The 15,237-nt window shown below is 39.1% G+C and overlaps 5 protein-coding genes across 7 annotated transcripts; 2 read left to right on the top strand and 3 right to left on the bottom strand.

Annotated features, from left to right (window-relative positions):
• Nucleotides 1–776: 776 nt before the first annotated feature.
• LOC108112811 (2-acylglycerol O-acyltransferase 2-A) lies at nt 777–2,854 on the bottom strand. Of its 2 annotated transcripts, none has more exons than XM_017223108.2 (6): nt 2,684–2,854; nt 1,938–2,035; nt 1,750–1,872; nt 1,347–1,688; nt 1,090–1,289; nt 777–1,028 (listed from the first exon to the last, which is right to left on the bottom strand). In XM_017223108.2, the coding sequence occupies exons 1-6, from the start codon at nt 2,810–2,812 to the stop codon at nt 871–873; spliced, it is 1,050 nt and encodes a 349-aa protein (XP_017078597.1). In that variant the 5' UTR covers nt 2,813–2,854; the 3' UTR covers nt 777–870. The 2 variants fall into 2 exon arrangements, with proteins under 2 accessions (XP_017078597.1, XP_017078598.1); XM_017223109.2 differs by lacking the exon at nt 2,684–2,854 and adding an exon at nt 2,610–2,671.
• Nucleotides 2,855–3,830: 976 nt separating this feature from the next.
• LOC108112810 (diacylglycerol O-acyltransferase 2) lies at nt 3,831–5,234 on the bottom strand. The gene is made up of 6 exons (XM_017223107.2): nt 5,062–5,234; nt 4,904–5,001; nt 4,710–4,841; nt 4,302–4,643; nt 4,047–4,246; nt 3,831–3,988 (listed from the first exon to the last, which is right to left on the bottom strand). Exons 1-6 carry the CDS (start codon nt 5,188–5,190, stop codon nt 3,831–3,833), a joined length of 1,059 nt encoding a protein of 352 aa, XP_017078596.1. The 5' UTR covers nt 5,191–5,234.
• A 786-nt stretch (nt 5,235–6,020) lies between these two features.
• Nucleotides 6,021–8,208, bottom strand: LOC108112190 (diacylglycerol O-acyltransferase 2). 2 transcript variants are annotated; one of them, XM_017222001.2, is made up of 7 exons: nt 8,054–8,208; nt 7,351–7,842; nt 7,201–7,298; nt 7,010–7,141; nt 6,572–6,913; nt 6,317–6,516; nt 6,021–6,249 (listed from the first exon to the last, which is right to left on the bottom strand). In XM_017222001.2, the coding sequence occupies exons 2-7, from the start codon at nt 7,477–7,479 to the stop codon at nt 6,092–6,094; spliced, it is 1,059 nt and encodes a 352-aa protein (XP_017077490.1). In that variant the 5' UTR covers nt 7,480–7,842; nt 8,054–8,208; the 3' UTR covers nt 6,021–6,091. The 2 variants fall into 2 exon arrangements, with proteins under 2 accessions (XP_017077490.1, XP_017077491.1); XM_017222002.2 differs by having other exon boundaries at nt 7,351–7,670.
• Nucleotides 8,209–8,821: 613 nt separating this feature from the next.
• Nucleotides 8,822–13,071, top strand: LOC108113331 (tyrosine-protein kinase receptor torso). Its single transcript, XM_017223887.2, has 14 exons — nt 8,822–9,326; nt 9,453–9,683; nt 9,879–10,116; nt 10,171–10,253; nt 10,310–10,478; nt 10,533–10,838; nt 10,931–11,266; nt 11,321–11,492; nt 11,556–12,042; nt 12,103–12,197; nt 12,252–12,374; nt 12,435–12,572; nt 12,632–12,805; nt 12,864–13,071. The coding sequence occupies exons 1-14, from the start codon at nt 9,174–9,176 to the stop codon at nt 12,916–12,918; spliced, it is 2,760 nt and encodes a 919-aa protein (XP_017079376.2). The 5' UTR covers nt 8,822–9,173; the 3' UTR covers nt 12,919–13,071.
• Nucleotides 13,072–13,140: 69 nt separating this feature from the next.
• Nucleotides 13,141–14,990, top strand: LOC108113332. The gene has a single exon (XM_017223888.1). It carries the CDS (start codon nt 13,394–13,396, stop codon nt 14,828–14,830), a length of 1,437 nt encoding a protein of 478 aa, XP_017079377.1. The 5' UTR covers nt 13,141–13,393; the 3' UTR covers nt 14,831–14,990.
• The last annotated feature ends 247 nt before the right edge of the window (nt 14,991–15,237 follow it).

The raw sequence follows: 15,237 nt of genomic DNA, 5'->3' as shown, positions 1-15,237 counted from the left end.
AGAATTTAGGAAAATTAATCAGAGTGCTATGGGGATGCTAAGTTTCCAGCTCTAACAATAATCAGAATCACGGCAATTACTTAAACTAGTCTACTCAAAAGTTATGCTTGTATGAGAACCACCTTACAGGAGTACAACAATCGGGTTAGCATCATATATATATATATTATATACTATATATGGTTGAACCATCCTATGGCTTACTCAACTGTTATTGAAAATTAAAGAAAATACACAAGTAATATTACAAAACCGAATCCCAAATCGAGAATCCAAGTTATGCCAAGTGTTCCTTTCTAAAAAGTATATATTTAGACGAATACTTTTCGTAATATTTGAATATTTGTAGGTAAATCTTAAAGCCAACTACAAGTAACTAGTAATCTCTTTGAATCTTAATATTTCCCCGAATTTTCCCTTCTAATATTGCTATTGCTTTAGCGTTAAAAATTCAAACAAAACAAAACAAAACACAAACAAAAACCAAAAAGCTAATAAAAATTTGATGAAAACCGATTTGTTGCTAAATTAATGAAATTGTACCTTTGAAAGGAATTCTGCGATCGATTCTTTTCTAGCGTAGCACAAAATCCTTATAGTTGTTAAAACCGAAGCGAGATAAAGAATGATCGTCGTGGCACAAAATCCGAAACTAAGTTAAGTTTTTCCAAAAATTCGAGAATCCAGCTCCTTGTTCTTTTTGTATATATAAGTACATACAAGGTAACAAATTTAATTGGTAATTAATAAAAGAAAAAAGAAAACAAAACATTAGCTGGTTTTAAAGGTTATCTATTGACTGCTTTGCTTTTAGAAAAGATTCTTAAATTCTATTTAAAATCACATGGTCTTGAGGTTCATCTTCCTCAGTTACTGTATAATCAGCTTCTCCTGCTTGGAGTCGGGAATGTACTCCTCTTTGTACTGTTCGAACATCTTCTCCAGGGCCTCCATCACCTGACCATGTATCTTGTCCACATAGTCGGCATCGGGATTATCGCTCTTCACAACATCGATGGGGGAACCAACTGGAATTGTGAGGGTATTAATGAATCAAAGACTTAAGGACAAAGACCGTTAATGACTCACCAACTTGCACAATTCGTCGACGATAGGGAACTATCCCATAGTTGTAGTTGAAGATGCCTCGACCCTTGGGAAGGAGCGGCGAAATGCCTGTGAACTTCTTAACAAAATCTTGGAATCGACGAAGCTTGGACTCTGGAGGGTTGGCCACCTGATCAAAGATATCCACCTCTCCAAACGAAAACGAAGGCACAATCGATGAACTTTAATCAGAAGGATATTGATGAAGAATTTATAATATTATTAAGCTCATTGCTTACCCCGTTCGAATGGCCATTTTGACAAAACCCTTTCGGTTCCTTAGAGTCAAAATGTACTGCCCAGGATGGGAATCCATGGCCTCCCGAGCTCCACCCACCAGCACAGCCACCGCATTGGATGTAAAACCGTCTTGATTATCCTTGTGCTCGGGATCATTGGATTTAGTCAGTAAATGAGTCAGAGATTCCTTAGAAACCGACACCATTCCCCACCAACGTAACAAGTCCTGTAAGAAAGGTGTCCTGAAATGTTGATCCAAGGTGGCAATCTTAGGCCTAATTTGGGGAAAGAGTTCCAGCCAATTCCTAATGTCCAAGCTCATGTTAATACAAGTTCCAGTGCTTTTAAAGAATGGAAGACATGATAAGATATAACAAGCTGGGGATCTATAAACTCGCTTACCCAAGAATTCCGTGTGGAAAGCTAGCCACAATATAATTTTTGTTAGCCGGTAATTCAGCTGTTTTTACGAGTTCAACGGGGAAATAGTCTCGATATCTTCGATTGCTGCGATAGAATAACCAACTAGGGAAAATTGATTGTGTCATTATCTTTTCAGTTAATGACCTATTTTGATTTTCAACACTTACCCATTTCCCTCCATAAGGCCGTAATTTAGCTTGTAATCCAAAAAGACTTTTACAAAATAGATAACAAGCAGACTGCGCAGAAGAAATCCGCCATTATACTAATGGAAAGAAACAAAAAGTTTTAGGTATAGATATGTATGAATATTTAATAAAAATACGAACTCATAAAACTCATAGTTTATCAAAAATGCACACACAAATCACTTGCATTTTATGTTTTTAAAAATAGAACTGATATAAAGATTGTTTTATTAAACTCAGCTCTTTTCAGAAAGCGTAAACACTTTAAAGATTTAATTATTAAAATTTTATCTGACTTTTTGTCAGATTTTTTTAATTTATTCAATCTATTTAAGGTCCACATTCATATCTTTATGCCTTCATCATTAAACCACTAAACATTAAACAACTTTTTTATTTTTATTTTTTAACCATTTCAAACTTTGAAATTAATAAAACGCCTAATAAATGTATGGTTTTATCCCTTAGATTAGGACTTTTCATTTAAATTATTTGTTTTTAATAGTAAATTTGTTCGCTTGCTCAAAGTTTTGTGCACATTGAATAGCAATTTGAGTCTTTTGTTATTATTTTAGCAATTTTATTGCTTCCAGATATGCCTTTATTGACATGACGGAACTGTATTTTTAATTCACAAAATAGTTCACTCACTGGAAAATTATATCTTTGATTTTAGATCTATTATTTATTAACTTTTCACAAATCACTTTTTATTTGGGATTTACCAGCAGGATGGCCGCTGTGAGCCAGGATGAAATGGGAAGCGTAAAGAGGGTATAAGTAAAGAAAGCGGTGACCAGGGTCTGGAGCCGCCGTTCAAGTGGAATTTCTAAAGGAACCCATTCGATTTTCATATTGAAATCTACCGATCTTCCAAACAAAGAAGCGACTCTTTCGACAAGTTCCCAGCGACTGAGCGATCGCTTAGCGGCGTCAAACAATTTCCAGGGTGTAACAGAGTGTACTTATCCTTATCAACGCAACGACTCGCCTCTTCGGACGACCCATAAGAGCCGCTAACAGTTTGAGAACCACACTTCAGTGATAAGTCATTGATAATAGCTTAAGCCCAGACACTACAGATTACATTACGCGTGCATATGCTCTGATAATTATCCCATTTAAATCAGATTTATAACCCCAAATTATAGTCAAATCAGTCAGATAAGGAAAAGTTATTAGTTCCTTAAGTGGCTGTAAATTCGATCGTAATCAACGATCTTTGCGGGTTCTCTCTAATCGAAGAGTTCTGAATCATATCTTGGCATGCCGGTGTTATTCCAATGTTTATATGGGCAAGCCGGCAACAGTCATTACTATCACGACCAATTCTTGACCTTTACTCGTGGAACTTTATGTTTGTGTCACATGAATTGGCAGTGCTTCGCAACAGTCAAAATATTCATTGGATTATGCGTGCCACAGTAGTGAGTTCTTCGATAAGGGGTCTAGCCTGATTTTTTCGTTTATTTTCTACTACAGATCTGTGTCGACCTTATCAAGCGAGTGTCTCATTCACACAAGTGCTGATTCATGCAGTCGATGTTACATTTCAATGAACTGGTAATTATATGGTAATTCTTATAAGCGGGCACTTTTATTTAGTCAATGAGAACTATTACATAAAATGCTTCAGGAATGGCATAAAAACAGTTTGAATTAAAAGTCAAAAATGTGAAATTCGCTTCTCAGCTTAAAAGAACTTATAGACCGGATTTTTTTAATACATTATATTGCTTTATTAAAAACGTTTTTATTTACCTAGGCTGCAGTTGGAAATCAAAGGAAACGACAACTATTTTAAAACTCTAACAGTAATACTACTGTCACATAATAATCTCTGGTAACTAAGGTTTCTAAACCTTTAAAGGTTTAATGTACAACCAGTTTGGCCATCTTAGAGTTCTGCAAATATTTGTCTTTATGCTCTTCGAATAATTTTTCCAGGGCCTCAATGACCTGTCCATGCACTTTGTCCACATACTCAGAGTCCGGCTGATCGCTCTTCACAACATCAATGGGAGAACCAACTGGAATATGCAAAATTGAATAAAAATATCTGTAAAGATAAATGAAAATTTCACTTACCAACTTGGACAATGCGTCGGCGAAAAGGCAGGAAGCCAAAGGTGTAGTTGAAGAAACCTCGACCCACAGGGATTAGCGGGGAAACACCGGTGAGTTTCTTTACAAGATTCTGGAATCGACGGAGAAGGGAATCCGGAGGATTGGCCACCTGGTCGAATATGTCCACCTCGCCAAATGAAAATGACGGAACAATCGATGACCTGTAAGCAGAGGGATTTAGAAATGGATTTGTTAATCAAGCAACTTGTTACTCACCCCGTTTTAATGGCCAATTTGACGAAACCCTTCCTATTCTTCAGGGTTAAAATATACTGCCCAGGGTGCGAATCCATAGCTTCCTGAGCCCCACCCACCAGAATAGCAACTGCATTGGAGGTGAATCCATCCCGATTGTCCTTGTGCTTGGGGTCATTTGATTTGGTAAGCATGTGCAGCAAAGCCTCCTTGGAAACGGACACTAAGCCCCAGCAACGGATGACCTCACGCATGAAGGGAACATGGAAATGCTGATCCAGAGTGCCTACTTTGGGTCGCACTTGAGGGAACAGTTCTAACCACTTTGAGATTTCCACACCCATGTTAATACCAATGCCCGTCCTACAATCCAAATCAGAGTCTATTTATATTTAAACGATTAGATTTGCTATCTGTCAATGTACTTACCCCAGAATTCCGTGAGGAAAGCTGGCCAAGATGTAGTGCTTATTAGCTGGTAATTCGGCGGTTTTCACCAACTCCACGGGAAAGTAATTGCGGTAGTGACGATGAAGGAAGTTACTACGGGTTATCATCCAGCTGAGAAAGGCATATAAAAGGATATTATCTTTAGGCGACTTTTTCATTCATTTTCCACTTACCCATTGTCATCCACCACAGATTGAGTTTTCTTATGATGTACAAAGACGTAGGCCAGGTAAATCACCATTAGGCTACGTAGCCAGATGCCTCCATATATCTATATTCATGTATCAAATAATAACGATCATATTTTAATATAAGTTACTTATTTACTTACCAGTGAACCAGCAACTAATAGAAATGAAACAGATAATAGTATTAACAGCATCAAAGTGAAGAAAGCCGTGACTATGATCTGCAATCGGCGTTCCAGAGGAACCCGGAGTGGTGCCCATTCGATTTTCATGTTAACTCCGTTCCAATAATGTCTGGCAGCTGCTCTTTCGATGGTTCTCCCACGACTGATTGATATGGAATCCAGTGGCGGTCAATTTGCCCAGTAGTAACTTATACTTATCCTTATCGGCTTTCTGGTGGATGGAGGGCACCCGCATTACCGGCTAATCACAAACCTACTAACCAGTGTTTGGTCTGATGGGAATTTGCGATTAGAGTGATAAAGATGATAAATGTTGGCTTACAATCGTCGTCTGGTAATCGAAGTTTCGGGTGCAAAGGTATGCGGCGATTCCCAATTTATTACCCACTTTGAACTTTAAGAGAAAAATTATTAGCAATCAATTAGCACCCTATACTCCGGCTTGTATATCTTGTGACTAACTAAAAAGTTAGTGGAGTGATAAGAAAGGTATTTATATATCAGAGTTAAGTTGAGGTTCGATCGGCTTAAGTATTACACTACACTTGCGCTAGTGTGATGAAATAGTTGTTCCTTATATGCTTGGTCTGTGAAAAAGTCTACTGGGTTCAACATTTGTAGAACAGGTTTTTCCTAGACTATTAAGTCTAATTTTAATTTTATTAATTGTAGACGTTTTATTATTTTCCATCAGTCACATTCTTTATTCCTTTAGTAACCAATTGCTCAATCAATCATTGCATATTATTTGAAACTTAAATTTCCCCGCCAATTGATCGTTGATCAACACTATAAGCTGTCTTATCGATATTCAGAGCTATTAGCAGCTGCTAATCGATATTCGACTATTTAAATTTATGATCACTACCCACAGTTATAAAGAGCTTTTAACAAAGAAAAATTATAATAATCTTAAAGTTAAAGTGTTTATATTAAATGCTTATAAATCACTTCTTTGATCACATATTTAAGACAATAGCTGTTCCGACTAGTGAATAATAAGCTTGCTCTGCTTGGAGTTCGGTATGTACTGATCCTTGTACTGCGCGAACATCTTCTCCAAGTCTTTAATGACCTGTTGATGTATCTTATCCACATATTCTGGGTCAGGCTTATCGCTCTTTATCACATCGATGGGGGTACCAACTAAAATGGTTTTAAAATTAATAAGATAGCGGGAAGTATTGGAAATATTAATAGTATTTCAACTCACCAACTTGAACGATGCGTCGACGATTGGGCAGAAAGCCGTAGGTGTAGTTAAATATACCACGACCTACTGGAATCAGAGGAGAAATACCTGTAATTCTCTTAACAAAATCTTGGTAGCGTCGAACCGGAGAGTTTGGTGGATTGTCAACCTGATCTAAAATGTCCACCTCACCAAAGGAAAACGTGGGTACAATCGATGACCTTTAAGAATAATAATATTGCAAATTACCCTTAACTTTTTAAGATTTTTACTTACCCCGTTCGAATGGCCATTTTCACGAAACCCTTGCGGTTCTTTAGGGTCAAAATGTATTTGCCAGGATGAGAATCTAACGCCTCCTGGGCACCACCCACCAGAATAGCCACAGCATTGGAGGTGAATCCATCCCGATTATCTTTGTGCTTGGGATCGTTCGATTTGGTTAGCAGATAAACCAAAGCCTCCTTGGAAACCGAAACCAGGCCCCAAGACCTCAAAAGACCACGCACAAAGGGCGCTAGAAAGTTCTGATCCAAAGTGGCCACCTTGGGCCTCACTTTCGGGAACAGTTCCAGCCACTTGGAGATGTCTAGACCCATGTTCATGGAAATGCCAGTCCTATCGGGGGTTTCAATATTTACATTAGTGTGTGTACAAAAATTTCGTCACTTGAGTGACCGATTGATAAGATTGGCTATCAGTCAAGGAGCTTACCCCAGTATTCCGTGGGGAAAGCTGGCCAAAATGTAGTTCTTATTTGGGGGCAACTCTGCGGTTTTGACCAGCTGGACGGGATAGTAATCGCGATAGTGCCGAAACAGCCAATTATTGCGACTAAATTTCCAGCTAATAAAGATTATTGTTGTAAGTTTTAATCGTTTTCTAGAATGCAGTTTTAAGCCTACCCATTGCCGTCCATAACGGAGTGGGTTATCCTATGATTCGCATAAATGTAGACCAAGTAAATAATTGTCACGGTGCGCCATACTAGGTTACCATAGATCTAGATAAGAATAGTTTTATTTACTAAGAAATTGATAATATATTTTATTTACCAGCAGGGCAGCCACAAGAATATATGATCCAAAGGAAAGTATCATGAAGGACAGGATGAAGAAGGCCATGGCGAACATCTGACGACGTCGCTCCATGGGAACTTCAATGGGAGCCCACTCGATTTTCATATTTGCAGCTCTCGAGTTTGAAAATTTTTTCCGGATCGAAGAACTTTTAAGTAGCGATACTTTCCGCGGTCCTCCAGCGACTAAAAGTGCCCAATGTGTAGTAACCTTTTCTTATCCTTATCAGTATCCGCCGATGGCGCGAGCTCGCGGTAAGTGTTGTTAAAAAATTTCACCGATTTAATAGCTATTTGCTTGGGGTGTTTAAAAATTCGAACAATCAAGATAGTCAATGGCTTTATATAGATGTCTGGCCGCAATTGCGTTACAGTCCTATCAAAGCCGGCTTTTTGAAATGTCTCTTCCACATACAACACTTTGACCGCCAATATTCATTACATGAACTGAATTTGTATTAACAATTGGCTTACCAATTAAAATAGAATTTAAATGTCGTTATGATTAGAATGAAATTTGTATTAAAATAACTTTTTAATTATACTAAAGGAATTTGGTTTTACAAATGATGTGATTATCCCTTTTGGCAACAAAATGGTTCATTTATGTTATCTTGTTGCTTATAAATAAACACTTATAAATATTACAATTTTACATATATTTTAATATATTTATTTACTTTCCAAGCAGTGCAACCTAGAATGTCCCCTAAAGCTTTGGCACAAATGACGATCTCATAGAAATATATAATTATTTTTGTTTGGAAAAGCGCACGCAGGGTAAATGTTTAAACAAGTAATGCTTCGTTATCGCATTTTGAGAGCAGAACCGACCACGCGAGCGTGCGATATTTGACTAAACAAGCGAGTTTTCATTAAAAAGTCAGAGAGCAATGCACGAGATTCCCATTTGAGTATTACGAGAACTCGAATGCGATGCAACAATTGAGTCACCGACGTAATTGCGGGTTCTATACGATATAAACTGAAACAGAGGTCATGTGCATTTGCAAGTCTGTATTGAGGAATACCTGTTTTTTCAGCTAACAATTTCCATATTCTAGTTAAAACAGAAGCAAGAAAAGCTTTACAAAGTAGGTGAAATTGGCAAACAGTTTAAAATTGTGAATTCAAATAATCGCGCCCAAGGTTGTTTATAGGGATGGAATGTATGTTCTTTGTTATCGGTTTGCTGAAATGAATGCTCTTTTGGCGCAAGAAATAGCGACAATTTGAAGGCTTAGTTTAACTTTTAAGTTTCCTTGGCCTCACAAATGTATCATAACCCTTAAGAATAGATCATAAGAAATAGAATACCAAAACATTTCGGGAATGCCAACCAATTGCCCAATCCTCCTTGGCAATACGATGACGGAGTACCGCTCTGAATTTTGCATTTCAAATGACCCCAAGTCCAATCCTATCCATTCCGATACAATGCATTGAAGAAGTGGAAAACAAATCAAAACAAAATAGCGCAAAATATATTCATCGAGTCCACCGTTCTTCATTATTTCTTCTTCGTTGCTTTCCTCCGACACATTTTGGGCTCAGTTCGCAAAGATAATCCGTGAGCAGCGGTTCGGTTTTGATCTCTGAAACTGGGATCCCAAAAAAACCTTTTGCTATTTTGTGCAGTTTTTTAAGTCTAATTAGAGTAAAAGAAAACCCAACGATTGTATCAAAGAGTATGACAAAAGAAGAATAAACGGAAAACAAGCTTTAAAAAAATATATTTTGAAACTCAATACACACACAGCAGAAACTTAAGAAGTTGAATTGGAAGCAAAACAAAGAAAAATGCTGATTTTCTATGTAAAATACGCATTTTTCTTTTGGTTTTTGGTGGGAAGAAATCAAGGTGAAATGCTGATAATGGACCAGATCTCCCATGACAAGTCGCTGCTAAATGTCACCGCATGCACTCAGAATTGCCTGGAGAAGGGCAAGATGGTATATTGAATTTCCTTTGAATATTTAAATAAATTAGAAGAACCGTCTATCAGTCGTTGATGTAAAAATAAAAATAGAAATATTATACTGATAAAAGCTGTAATTAATCTTGTTTTTGCATGACAGGACTTTCGGGGATGCTTTAAGGACTGCAAGTCCAATGGAAATGCTCCTGGAGCTTTACGCAAGGTGCAGGATAATTTTCAGCTGAATATGCTGTGTAGAACGGAGTCGGAAATAGTTTTCCAAATAGATTGGGTTCAGCACAGCAAGGGAAACGTGTCAGCTCCAAACTCCACTTACATAATCAAGGTGCATGCAATCAATGAGGACATATCACAAACCAAAGTATACCTGGTGAGATAATAATGCTTGGTACTTAATTGTTTAGTAATATGTCGACCTATGTCTGATGTCAAGACAACACATTATGATCTTATATTTCGTAATAATAAGTAATTGAGTAATAAGTAATTTCGTAATTGCCCAGAATTTTGTTGGATCCACTTCTACTTGTATTAAATGCCTTTCCCTATTTTTCTTTGCTTTTAGTCTGATGAAAACTTTCTGGTCTTGCCCGGGCTGGAGTCAAACTCCAGCCACAACATAACGGCTCTGGCGATGCACGGGGATGGCAGCTACTCACTGATAGCCAAGGATCAACCCTTTTCCACCCTAATACGAGGTTACCAACCCAGCAAAATGGGTGCAGTAAAACTGGTGCGATTTGTCCCTCAGATAGATGATCCCTATCACATTGCTGCTGAGATCGAGTGGGAGCCGTCGGCTGGTGAGTTTCCTTATTTATAGGATATACACTTAATCTTACTATTTCCTATTCCAGAAAGCAACTGCTACTTTGACATGGTATCCTATTCAACGAACAGCGTGAACATGGACGAACCACTGGAGGTGCAGTTCCGGGATGTAAGTACAGCAGAGCACCTCTAACATTGTTATTAACATTTTATATACTCCTCCAGCGAAGAAAACTTTACAAGCACACGGTGAGCAACTTGGAGTTTGACAAACATTATCTTGTGGGCGTAAGAACTGTGAACATAATGAACCGTCTGGAGAGCGATTTAAAGTGGCTACAAGTGGAAGCTCCAAGCTGTTTGGATTGGTATCCCTTCAACTATACACTCTGCCGTAGGTATTTTTAATTTTTTGATTAACTTCATTTTATATAAATCCCATTATTAGCTCCCCATAAGCCGGAGAATCTGACTGTCCGGCAAGAACAGTACCTGCCGAATACCTTGTCTCTGAACATCACCTGGTCGCGACCCCCCCAACTGCCGGATAGCTATACACTTAGAATCTTCGATTTAATACAGGGAGGTAAGGAGGTTAACTTTACCCTAGACCAAAACAGAAGCCACTTCTTCGTACCTAGAATCACGGTATTGGGTTCCCATTTTGAAGTGCATTTGGTGGCACAGTCAGCAGGCGGAAAGAATGCCACCGACCTAACCCTGATTAAGATTCCTAGAGTTGTCTGGCTGAGTGGTAAGTAGAAGAATCCTAATTAAATATGTTCTTATCCTCTAACATTAAAGCAAATGCATTCAAATAACTTATTTCGTCTTACTTTCATACAGACGGAAACCTAGTAAAGCTAATACTCTTCATTATTGTGCCCCTTTGCTGCATTGTGATGCTGTGCTCCCTGACCTTCTGCAGACGAAATCGATCGGATACTCAAGCCTCACAAATGGAGGCCAAATATGCCAAGGCCAGTGAATTCCATGTCTCGCTGATGGACAACAGTGGCCTGCTGGTCACCCTGTCGCCGAACGAGAGCCTGGATATAATGGATGAGCTGGAAGTAGAGCCCCATTCGGTGCTACTGCAAGATGTCCTTGGGGAGGGAGCTTTCGGTTTGGTACGTCGCGGTGTTTACAAGAAGCGTCAAGTGGCCGTCAAGTTGTTAAAAGGTACTACTAGTATTGGAGTTTTTATTTAATTTTGAGCTATTTCTGGTTCCACAGATGAACCCAATGAAGAGGATGTGTACGCTTTCAAATGTGAGATCCAAATGCTGAAGGCTGTGGGCAAGCATCCAAATATTGTGGGAATTGTTGGATACTCCACTCGTTTCAGCAACCGGATGATGTTGATAATTGAATACTGCAGTCTGGGAAGTCTGCAGAACTTCTTACGGTTTGTTATTAAAGAAAAATAAAACTATAAAAAACGAATTGATCATTTTATTCCCAAACTTAGTGAGGAGTGGAAGTTACGTCAGGAGCAGAATGCAGTTGGCTTAAAGAAGAACCTTGAGCAGAATGTGGACAACCGAAGATTTTATCGACCCAGACATCATTCCATCCATGACCGCATAGAAGATATCAACATATCGATGCTGTCCACTGTAGAAGAGGAGAGCGAAGCGGACCAGACCCAAACCAGCAGTCGAGTGGAGACCTACACCCTAACCAGAATCACCAACGCAGCAGAAAACAAAGGTTATGGGCTAGAGGACATTGAAAACATCGGTAGTAGTCATGTTACGAAAGTTCAAGATGCAGCAAAGGATAAGAATCAGAAGCTGGGACTGAAGCTCAATGAAGAGTCAAACATAGAAAGCAGGAAAAGAACCTTTGATAACAAGGAATACTTTGATTGCCTGGACTCATCAGATTCCAAGCCCAGAGTTCCATTGAAGTATGCAGATTTATTAGACATTGCTCAACAGGTGGCTGTGGGAATGGTGAGCTAAATCCATTGAATTTTTAAAGTTAAGACGTAAAAGTTTTCTATTATTTTTCAGGAATTTCTGGCCCAAAACAAAGTGGTTCATAGAGACCTAGCTGCCCGCAATGTTCTGATATCTGTTGATCGCAGCATTAAGATTGCAGATTTTGGGTAAGTCAACTCTTAAAGTTTATAGATCGTACACGCTATCTTTCCTTTTTCTAGGCTCAGTCGAGATGTATATCACGAGAATGTATACCGAAAGTCAGGAGGAAGTGGCAAACTGCCTATCAAATGGCTGGCCCTGGAGTCCCTCACCCACCAGGTGTACACCAGCCAGAGCGATGTGTAAGGGATTGTCAGACTTCAATCCAAAGACAACATTTAGCTGATCTCTTACTTTTTCAGATGGTCCTTTGGCGTGCTGCTCTACGAGATAACAACGCTTGGTGGAATGCCATACCCATCGGTATCTCCCAGTGATCTCTTGCAGCTTTTAAGACAAGGCCATCGGATGAAGCGACCAGAGGGATGTACGGATGAAATGTAAGTGAAAAGTTATGATCAAGTTATATACAAGTACTCCCAACACCTGCCCACCTTAGGTTTTCTGTGATGGAAAGTTGCTGGAATTCTGTGCCATCACATAGGCCCACATTTTCTGGACTGAAACAAAGACTAGGAGCCATGATAGCGGCCACCAACGATGTGCCCGAAAGGCTGAAGCAACTGCAGGCTGCAAATGGAACACAAATCGACTCCTGTGAAATTCTTCACAGGTGAAATACATTCTTCTTAAGTTTTATAAAATAACTAGTACAAGTTCCTAAATTTCAGTAATATGGAACAACTACCCCTCGAAGAGGAACCTTACCTTGAGCCCTTAAATTAGTCTCTATTAGTTTTAGTATTTCAAGAACGAGTGCAATACAATATTGTTGGAGAACAAGTTAAACCCTAGAATTGAAGTTTCAATTCAGACAACGCTAGAAAGGCAGATAACTTTACATTGAAATAAACATTAAGAATAAATATAAGAAAACAACTTTGAGATTCGTTTAAAAATGAGTAAGATACATTCTAAGGTTTAAGCAGAATTAGGCTAGTTAGATTGTATAGAAGTTTTACAGATATTCTGGCTGTGCCCTTTTTGTCATCGAATTTAGGAAAACCGCTCCTTAAAACCACTTTTTTGGCAGCGACTTGCCATTTCGACATGTTTGTGCCCACTTGCGGCATGGATATAATCTTCGATAAGATCTGGTTTATTTGGGCATTAACAATCATCATCTTTGAAAATTCCAAATTGAAAGTCGTTTCAAGCAGGCTTGCTTACAGTGTTATCCCATTTCTAACCACCTCTAACGATGTGCATCCACTGTTGCCGCCTCCGACGGACTCCTTGTCCGCCGATTCCCTACAGCTGTCCTCACTGCCCAGTGCGTACCATCTCCAGCTGCTGTCCCCTGGGCACCCGTCCATTCACTGAAAGTCCCTTCGTGAGAGCGCGAAATCGAATGCCACCGTCTGATCCCTGTGATACCTTGCCACCCCGCTGGCTGGAGGTCAACCGTCGGGTTATATATGCCCTGGCTAGTAATTTGGGTCGATCCCCGGAAGCAGCTCATTACATATTGCTACGCCTGCTGTATGCCAACTATGGAAAAGTGATGATGATATCCCGAAAACGAAGAAGTTTCGATGTGCCATTCAGTGGTTTTCCAGATCAGGATCTGTTCTCATCCAGCACGCTGTTCGATTGTAATGGCTACCTCTCTGATCCCATGGCTCCGGAGACTCTAGAAAAGCTGCTTCACATGATGCAGAACTATATCTTCCGTTTAAGGGCTCTTAATCATAAGTACAAGTGGTTCGGAAATGGCGAGGATATGGGAGAAATACAACACCTGTTGGGGAAACAGGATGAGCTGGTGAGACTGTTAAGGAATCTCTTTGGGAACAGCGATGTGGTGTGCATTCCAAATCTCCTAACCGTGCTAAGCGAACTGAATATAAATAATTTATTTGGCAAGTGGAAAAAGAAAAAAGCACCATTGATAGTGAGAAGTATATCCGACCTCTATTCGGAAGTGACGGAACCGAAGAAGCCGATATTGATATTATCAACGGACAGGAAAAAAATGCCTAAAGCAGACTCTGTGACACCAGTACCTATTTCTATCTACAAAACTCCTGAGTCAAGAGATTGGAAATACCAGAGCCTAAGTAAAAACCCAGTTCCAATAGCCACTGCTGAAGCAGATCCCAAAAAATCAAACAGAACATTCTCTGCTATTAACATTGTAAGACCCATCCCAGTGAACTCCATTGCATTAACCGACTTTCCAACTATCAAAACAACATTTATCCCAACAACCCAAACGGATTCAATCCCGACAACCAATGCGAAATCGAATCCAATGAACACAGATTCGATATCAACATTCAAAGCAAACTCCCTCGTAGCATCCAATATTTCTACCTTTCGAAGCACAGCCAATTCCAAAAGACCTAAGGACCCTAATTTACAATTTAAGGTACCGCCGGAATTCTATGAACCCGTTGACTTGAAGAAGGATTCTAATTGGCCTTCTCACCAACAATTGATGTCGGATGACTGGATTGCCAATGACCGAAAGGAGCTGCGGGGACTGGGCAGTTTGCAAAAGATGCTATCCGTGCGAAGCGAGAAGTCTTTCGGCGATGCAGCGTTTGGAGATGTTTTCGGCAATACATCACGAATATCGCGAATGTCATCCACTGTGACCACCAATACCGTCCCTGCCCAACGTAGTAAATCATAGGATCATATGGATTAACCAATGAATATGGCAGTTGAACCAAAGTTTATTTCTTGGAGCAATTGTCCTATACATTGGTATGTTTAACCTATATAACCTGAAAAATCAGATGTCGCTCAATATCTGGTATGGATTCTTAAAATAAACAAAATTGATAAACTTACTTAAGGTTAGTTTTACCTTGAACATATTTACCTGATTACTAATTTCCGGTATTGTTATCTATGAATACTCACTTGAGCGTTAAAACTGCAACCTCAAAATCACTAAGGTCATGCGTTCAATTAGTCAGCGAACTGACAAAGCAAACCATTCAGAAAATTCAATACGTTAATATTATAAACAAATAAACAGGTACAAACTTCAAAAAGTTATTAGGTTTCCTCTTATTTACAGTTTCCCATTGCGAA

The sequence above is a fragment of the Drosophila eugracilis genome, unplaced genomic scaffold (genome assembly GCF_018153835.1).
Source record: "Drosophila eugracilis isolate 14026-0451.02 unplaced genomic scaffold, ASM1815383v1 contig_90, whole genome shotgun sequence".
In the NCBI taxonomy this organism is placed as follows: Eukaryota; Metazoa; Arthropoda; class Insecta; order Diptera; family Drosophilidae; genus Drosophila; species Drosophila eugracilis.
The sequence above is the reverse complement of the archived record's forward strand: the minus strand, read 5'-3'. Positions and strand labels throughout refer to the sequence as shown.